The 8622-nt window shown below is 34.1% G+C and overlaps 1 protein-coding gene across 1 annotated transcript; it reads right to left on the bottom strand.

The window, feature by feature from the left end:
• Positions 1–269: 269 nt before the first annotated feature.
• LOC7489757 (aspartic proteinase 36) lies at positions 270–6405 on the bottom strand. The gene is made up of 11 exons (XM_002306458.4): positions 5839–6405; positions 5024–5451; positions 4758–4914; positions 3948–4030; positions 3748–3844; positions 3495–3567; positions 3126–3332; positions 1651–1775; positions 1358–1459; positions 1176–1273; positions 270–696 (listed from the first exon to the last, which is right to left on the bottom strand). Exons 1-11 carry the CDS (start codon positions 6220–6222, stop codon positions 525–527), a joined length of 1926 nt encoding a protein of 641 aa, XP_002306494.2. The 5' UTR covers positions 6223–6405; the 3' UTR covers positions 270–524.
• Between the last annotated feature and the right edge of the window lie 2217 nt (positions 6406–8622).

Raw genomic sequence — 8622 nt, 5'->3', positions numbered from 1 at the left:
TATTAAATTACCTAAATTTATTCAAATAAGTAACCCAATCTCGTAAACTCTATCATCGTTTAGAATATATATATATATATATATATATATATATATATATATATATATATATATATATATATATATATATTCTAGTTACTTCTGTTTATATTCCCATAGTTGTTGAATAATCAGGCACTCACCAACTTGAATCCTGCGCGCGCGCGCGTCCAATTCAATGCTAGAAAGGCGTGCTAACCCAAAATCCTCACGCTCTGAAAAAAGAAGAGTAAAGAATCCCCTCCGCTCAACAGACGAAGTTATGAGTATTAAAATACAAAATTTGGACTGAAAGCTATTCTTTTGACACCGCCCTGTTTACTGAATAACACAATAAAGCAGTTGATAGGGCTGTTTTGTCTATTGATAAAATCTTGAGAAATTTGGTCACTCGGATTGCAGAATTTACAGCTTCTGAATCAAAGAACAAAAAAAATCTTACACACTGCAGCATAAATAAAATAATTCATCGACCCTCGAGAAGCCTACAACGGCTGCAGTTCTTGCTCAGTAACTACTGCATCGACTGGTTTGTATGGATTCAATGCTCGTTGTCTGTGTCTCCATATAAACCATATTCCAAGAGCTAATAATCCAAAAATAAACGTAACAGCACTGGCTAAAACCACCAATAGAAAATGTTGCTGCCACCATGTCCTGCATAATATGATAAGATCACAATGTTTACAGAATACCATGAGGCACGGGCCATATAAAAAAGTAGAAAGGCCTAAACGCTAAAAACAACCACTAGAGGGAAAAGAATCCAACAATATGAACGCTGAGAAATCTGGAAAGAAGCAAGCAATGACCCATAAGGTGCTTTAGCAACTTCCATATTGAAAGTAGTTTATAAATGAGAAGAGCATAACTTTTCTTCTTCCTCTTCTTTTTTATTTATTTATTTTTTTAACGAAAAGAAAAAACCATAACTCTCAGGTGATTGTATATACATCTTCAAGAACCATGAAATAAAATTTTACATACGAGGACATCACTCAATGCTATATGACATGGTGAGTTGAACACAGGTCACTAAAATGAACCCAGTTAATAAATAAAAATAATGAAGCAAAAAGAATCATAAACCAAGTGAAGTGGAGAAATAGCTGTCAACAAAATAAAAAAAAACCTACCGTTTTGCTGAAGCCTTGATTTCCCAGTTAATCAAATGATAACTTCCAAATGTATCAGGAAGGTGCAAGTGGTATTCAGCAACACGGGCAATTATGCTCTGTGGGGAAAACCAAAAACATCAAGCAAACAGTTCTAATTTTAGGCATGGTCACTAGCTGTACTAACATACAAACAAACTTACAAGAGCAGTGACATTGGAAATGCAGTCAGCAGATCCGGAAGGGACTACAGCCCATTCAATGTACGAAGCATTTCCTTTTTCCATAGAATTCAGAATATAGACCTGAAATCATGCACCTAAAATTATTGGCCTCCTAAAGCAAACCTCAGCAAAGCCAGTATGAACTACAAAGTTGCTTTTTAACTAACTTTTTTTCCCCTATTGAGAAGATGATTATATACTCCCATATTATTTGCATCTACATCAATGAAGCAATATACCTGCATTGCATTCCAATACAATACTTGTCTAACCTGTGAACTGTTAATGCCTAACTCCTGAGCAATGGATTCAGCAAGTTCTGAAATGTGAAGCTTCAGGTCTGAGTAGTTGACATTCAACATCATTTCAAAAGTTATCTGTCCAATTTTCTTTTCATCTGTCCATGAAAGTAAATCATTAAATATGACCAGAAAGCATCTTGATTGAACTATCATAACAGACCATAAGAGGAAACATGATTTGTTGAAGAGTCAACAAGTGTATCTAGTATAACTTCAGAATCTTGGAACCTGATTCATCTCAACCGAAATATAGAGTGAGGATTTAAAGCACATGCTTTAGACTTGGGGACAGTTCTCTGTAAATGTTCTTCTTTTACGTTTCCCAGTTGGCCCAATTCAAACCAATATTTCATGGCATGAAACTTAATCCCTCCTGTTCCAGGAGCCTGCTGGGTATGGTTTATTTCAAGTACTTACCATCATCTTTTTTAACATAAAATGGATTATTTATTCTATACATATTATGTAAGAAAACAAAAAACTTATAATGCAATTTGACTTTGGAGTAAAAATATGAGTGAAGAATTATAAAGCATTTTGACTAAACTTGTGTAAAAAAAACACGGGACAAAATTTTGACTTCATTTGTGTAGAAAAACACGGGGGCAAAAACAAAATTTCTTCACTCAATAATCATGACTTAAATTGGAACAAAATCTAAAATATGACAAAAAAATAATACAACAAAATAAAATAAAGGTTGTTTACAATAGTGTTAAACATATTTTTTATATATAATATATCAGAAATGAATTATGAAAAAGCAATTTTTGAAATATGACTTCAAGATACATGATTTCTACTCATTGATCATCACTCAATATGGAATAAAAACAAAATTATGACTTTAAGTTGTTTACAACATTGCTGTGAAAATGATTTCATAGACATAATTCTTAGAGCTAATATGTCAAAAGTAGCATTTTAAATAACTCAAAGGCACTCACAAGTTATGCCAAATTGACTGTAAGGATACACTGTCAATTAAACCTAAAAGTATATCTTTACTAAATGAGGAATATGGTGAAAGAAGATAACAAAAGACCAACTTGCCATGACAAATCCAAATGCTTTGGCTTACAGAAAAAAAAAAAGTTTGAAATTGTATAATTTCCTTAAATAAAAATTCAAGAAATTTGATGTGTTTGAAATTGAACAAATGGTAACAACCATGCATAATGAAACTTTTCCTGCAAATCCATGCCATGGTTGTTACCATTTGTTCAATTTCAAACACATCAAATTTCTGAGCCCGCGATGAATGAAACTCTGCTGAAGTGCTAGGATATTGAACCAGTCATGAAAGTTATGCAGCTTATGCTACTTAAGCCACTAGAACCAGAGTAGTTCCAATAGGTGTGAGCACAAAAAGGTATATGTTCATACAATGATTTCAAGTTCATTGCCAATATAGGAGTTGCTCAGAGATCTGGAACTTGACATACCTGGAAGACCATAATGTTTTTGGTCGCTAGGAGCCACGGAGGGTGGCATTTCTGTATTTGAGTTATTTCCATTTGAAGATGAAGGTGCTGGGGGCGGTGCACCATCTACATTAAGTCTTTCCCATAACTCCGAACAATTAGTCTTCCAAAAACCAATCTTTGAATTTTCACGATCATACAAGACAAGAGTATTCCGGACAACAATTCCTGTTACAAACAAAAGTTCACAAGCCAACACAACTCAGGACTAGAAAAATACCTCAAGAATACATTGCAGCATATTGCTGATGGAAAATAAAAGGGCAAATTTTCAAACAGAGAGCATAATATAATAAATCATCAAAACTCATGCTCAGCAATTTTGCATACCTCCTAGAAGAGTGGTTGGGTCCTTTCCATTTTGGAATATACCCAAACAATATGCACCATGCACTTTTGAATGCTAAGAAAAAACAAAGTGAATAGAATAAGGACTCAATCAGCAACTATAAATAAAATAGCATAGTGAGTGAGATCAGAGAAAAGAAAAGGAACAAGGAAACATGCAGCTTTTTACAGGATATATACATCTCTGTCCCCCAACCATTCTTAAAGAAAAATTCTAGAAAAACCAATTACTCACTCGGAATAAATAATTTTCTGGTGACAGTAACAACTTCTGCCCATTTCCAAATACCATCTCAACCGCTGGAAAGGAGCTTGACAGTTGGGAAATATCACTGGAGAGAAAATTATTTACCACTGTTAACTACACAACAGTAATGACATAAAAATCCAGTGATGAACTTAAGCTACAACCTTCTATTTATCTAAATGCAATACCTTCCAGCACCAGAAAAGCAAATGTCATTATAATTTGGATCAGGCCCACGGATGGGCTTTAAGGAATGAAGCTCCTTCATAATCTGCATGCCCATCTCAAAAGATGGTAACAACGAACACAATATTAGCAACAACTACAAGAGCAAGGAATCACAAATTGATGCACTATATCATTAATAGTCTATCAAACTAATCTGCTTTATTCAATACACATTCATTGTGAAATCGGAGGTATCAAAAATATATTTCATGGGAACGCAGAGGATAAAAGAATGAAGATGAGAATTAAAGTAAATGCTTAGCAATCATTCCTTGAAATACATGGATTAAGAATTTAAGAATAATTATGTTGAACTTCGACCAACCTTGAATGTTTAGGAGAGACAATACACATATCTTGGCATTTGGTCAAAATTTATTCTCATAAGATGGACTTAGTGATGTATGACAGCTTCGGGTAAAACAAGTTCTTAAATTGTATGATTACCAGAAACACATCTAAAAATCAAAATAACATAATTCAGAAACTTGCTACTCGTTGGCTGCATCACTTTTGGTGATATATATTGCCATAATATTAGATAGATGCAAATACTTCTTATTTTTGTTTGAATGCTACTCGAAATGCACCATTCATTAACAATGTCAAGGAGAAATAGCAGGCAGCTCATTCAACCTTATCATGTTATTTAGCATAGAGAAAAATGATTCTCCAACAAAATATTGTTGTGAAACAAAGTTCCACTAAAGTTCTGTACAAAAAGAGCCAAAAAAGAAATAAAGGGTATAACTCAAAGGAAAGTAGCTTACAGCATCCTTAAATGACACGAAAGCTGCTTCTGGTAGGTAAGCATATGTTGTACCACTATCCAGGATGGTTCCATGTTTTCCATCAAACACTGTAGGATTTAGAGGCAATGGCTTTCCCGCAACATGTATCTCCTTCAGATCAATGTTGTAATATGGACTGTTGCCATCCCGAAACTAGAGTAAATAAGGGAGAAGTGCCAAATGTATTTGTTAGGAAAGTTTGAAAAGTGTTATACCTCTAAGACAAAAAATCTTTAACAACACACCTGCGCACTGGGTCAGACTGGCTAAAAACCATGTTTGAAGGGGGCGATATACCACCAAGAACCATCGCACCTCCACCAATTCCCATTCCACCATAACATAATGAGAATGAATCGTTAATCACACCTTTATCAACAAGATGATCCACAATACTAAGATCCCCACGACCCATTCCCATTATGCCATCAGCATGTTGACTGTAAAGGTCACCAGTTTCCATATTTTCACAACCAAAAACAGCACGTTGAGGAGCAAGTGCACTTAGATTGCCAAAGGATATGATGTCCTCACCAAGAACGCCACTGCTAGTACTCATTTCAGCATATTGTCTCTCATAAACACATTGTTGCTTTTCATCGTCGCAATTGCAATCTATATTACACTTTACAGATTGGTAAGTGCTTGACAAATCTGGTTGAAACTTTGGATCCTGGTGAAAGATAACAAAAATAGCAAAGAAAAAAACTTTATTAAAAAAGAAAAGGAACATTTCCAGCGTTACAGAAGCATGTTGGACAATAAGTCATCCTCCAAAACGATGAAAGCAAAAGAAAAGAGAGGAAAACTATATTATCCCACAACGACTCTGTCAGCATGTTTTACACGCAGGTCCTTAAAAAGACTCCTGCCCATTAATCTCAACTAATTATACCACTGCACTGATGGCACAAGACCATCAAGTCTTACAACGCTCTTACTCCATTCATTCAAATTGAATTATGCTCATAGTTTTTCAGTAGATCTCCCATTATTTAATTGATACTTCCAACACAAAAAACATTTTTGTTTCTCAAATTTAATAAAAATTAAAAGATACCTGGTGCCTGCCGCACTGCTCACAAGAAGAACATGGAACGTAAGTAACACTACTGCCTGTATCAACAATCAGCGCAAATCTCTGTGGCGGCGTCCCGATCCATAGCCTTGTTGTATAATACCCGTTGATAAGGAGATCATCGTGGAGTCTCATGTGCGCGTTGGGCAGAGCATTAGCATTGGATCTCTGGAGAAGGCGACGCGTACTGGAGAATTTTGTACACGGATTTGGAGGAGATAGAAAGAGTGGTAATATCATGGCAGAGCGGGAACTGTCGAGGAGGAAGGTGGTTCCATTGGAAGAGACGCCGTGTGTGGTGGTGGTGATGTAATAATAATAAAAAAATTGAATGAAAAGGATAGTGAGTTGAATCAGTCGCGCCATGAGTGAGTTGGAGATGAGTGAAGAATACGGTTCCAGCTCAAGCGACGGAGAGGAGAGGGGAGGAGGGTGTGTCGGAAGGAAGGCAGCGTCGAATGCGTGAATTGAAATAATATTTATATTTATTTAACCTTCAAAAACTGGCAAAGTCTTTCTGGTACAGAGGAGCTATCTCTCTCCTCAAGTTGACACCTCTTTCTTCTGGTTTTAAATTCTCAAATTAGTCTCCGATTATAACCTAAGTTTCAATTAAGCCACTAAAGAATATTTTCTCTCAATTTGGTCCCCACAATATTAAAAATAAATCCTCAATTAGGTTTATCTGTGCAATAACGAATTGGTTATGAAATTTCTAAACCTTCACAGCTCAATACCTGTTTGAGAATCCTTATAAATAGTTCAAAGATAACTTGCTACAAAAATGGACATATGACACAAGTTTTTTTTTCTTTTTCTTTCTGATACTATCATCTCTCTTAAGTATAAATTAAAATAAATAGATAAAGATACTTCTGCTGTATAAAACAATGCACAAACAAAAATATGATTGATATAACAAAAATTCTCTTGTGGATTGGACTAAAATGTTTTTGAACATAAAAAAAATATTTAGAATACATGAAATTATTTAGGATTGTTATTAAGTTTGGCCTAACATATCAAACTTGAAATCTTTTAACTTGATTATTTGCCTAGCTTATATTTCAAATTAAACTGCGTATGAATTGTCCTAACATGTCCTGGTCAACTTGACAGGTCCAAATAGAATCTGGATAACCAACAAAAATATAGTTTGGCTAAAAAAAAATATTCACGATGACATCTTTTTTAAAAAATATTGAGATGATAACATATTGGATCGATTGGAGAGAGAGGCTTTCAATGGACTTCTTCGAGATACATGAGCTAAGGTGGACTTTAAGAGGGTAATAAATAATGAAGAGCAAGCCTTGATTAATTTAATTCATGTTCAAGAAGGGCTTGTTGGTGGAACCAAGGCCATTACACAAGGATTGAGATAAGAAGACTGAAATTGAACAATTTGACCTTTAGTTACTGTTTTGATCATAACTGGAGCTACAGGTTGAATTTGGATACAAATCTAGTTGGGATGGAAAGTAGAATTCTATACCCTTTCAATGATATATGGCATGCCTTCTAATGAATTAATACGAGAGAGAACCATTCATTTGAAGTTGGACTTTGATGCTGTTAGCAAATTACGAGAAAAACTAACATTGTCTTATTTTAATTAGTTGGGCTATTGATCTATCTTTGTTTTGTGCGGCAACACTTGTTTAAGTTTCAGACTTGTTTATTTTATTTATTTTAATTAGTTGGGCTAGTTTTAGCTTGGTTTGGGTATTGTTTAAATTGGGTTTATGTGTAACCCATTAGGAAAACTAGGATTTCTTAGCTTTCTAGTATAAGCATATTTGTGAAAAATATTTCAAGAGAGATTTTTTTTGAAAAATAAAAATATTGCATCTCTTGGTTTTTTATTGAACTTCAACTCTTCAAAGAATTGGCCAATCTTTGCTAGTGATTTTATACTTCTTTTGTTTGTCTCCTAGTGTAGGCGTTGTGATTGGGTGATTTATAGTCTTGTTGTCTTGGAGCAAGTCTTTCATTGTGATAAGCTCAATTTCATACTCAAACTTGGATTAAATAGATCTTGGGTTCGCAAATTTCATTAAGTTCCGCTAGGGTTCGCATCATTATCTCTCTTATACTAGATGGTCGGTGTTCTCTCTTTCTCTTTCTTTTATTAGTGGTGACGACACTCTCTCCCCTCTAAAAGGCGACACAACACACTTTCTCTATATATCCATTACTTAAGGTTTGTAAAACCCTCCCTTTAAGATCATAATTTATGTGTTTTTTCAATTTCCATTTATTTTTTTTATTTTTTTATCCATGTTTCAGTTCTTATCTACATGTTTTTAAGAAATGTTAGGTGGAAATAATGAAGATGGTAGCTATTTAAGAATGGTTGGTTTGTGAACTTTTTATGGGTTTTTATATATAGGTTTATGAGTGGTAACCGTTATTCAATTGGGGTTTTGTTAATTAAGGTTCTATTGCTTTAGTTGTTTTTTTTTTTTTTGAGAATTCAAAATGATTTTAATGTATGATGATTTTCTTAAAGAAAAAAAGCATTATCTTTACTATTTAATATCATTGTTATTAGCTTGAACTTGCTTTATTCTTCATGAAGTTTGGTACTTTATAATTATTTTCAATATGGTTAGTAGTTGGTACTAGAGTTTGTGGTTTATGATGTGTTATTATGTGATAAAGCACCAATGATTTCCTTCTGATTTAACAATAACAGTGTCAAGGTAACAACAAAGTTTGTTTTAGTTCCCATAACTCAACTTTCATTTAGTCTTGAATTGTTAA

Source organism: Populus trichocarpa, chromosome 5 (assembly GCF_000002775.5).
Source record: "Populus trichocarpa isolate Nisqually-1 chromosome 5, P.trichocarpa_v4.1, whole genome shotgun sequence".
NCBI lineage: Eukaryota > Viridiplantae > Streptophyta > Magnoliopsida > Malpighiales > Salicaceae > Populus > Populus trichocarpa.
The sequence above is the reverse complement of the archived record's forward strand: the minus strand, read 5'-3'. Positions and strand labels throughout refer to the sequence as shown.

Excerpts from the sequence above, each read along its gene's own strand:
- LOC7489757 (XM_002306458.4), bottom strand. The coding sequence starts at position 6,222 with ATGGCGCGACTGATTCAACTCACTATCCTTTTCATTCAATTTTTTTAT. Across the intron at positions 5,452-5,838 it reads AGCAGTGCGGCAGGCACCAG|GATCCAAAGTTTCAACCAGA; the intron begins GTATCTTTTAAT and ends ATCTTTCACCAG. Across the intron at positions 1,460-1,650 it reads TAGGCATTAACAGTTCACAG|GTCTATATTCTGAATTCTAT; the intron begins GTTAGACAAGTA and ends GCATGATTTCAG.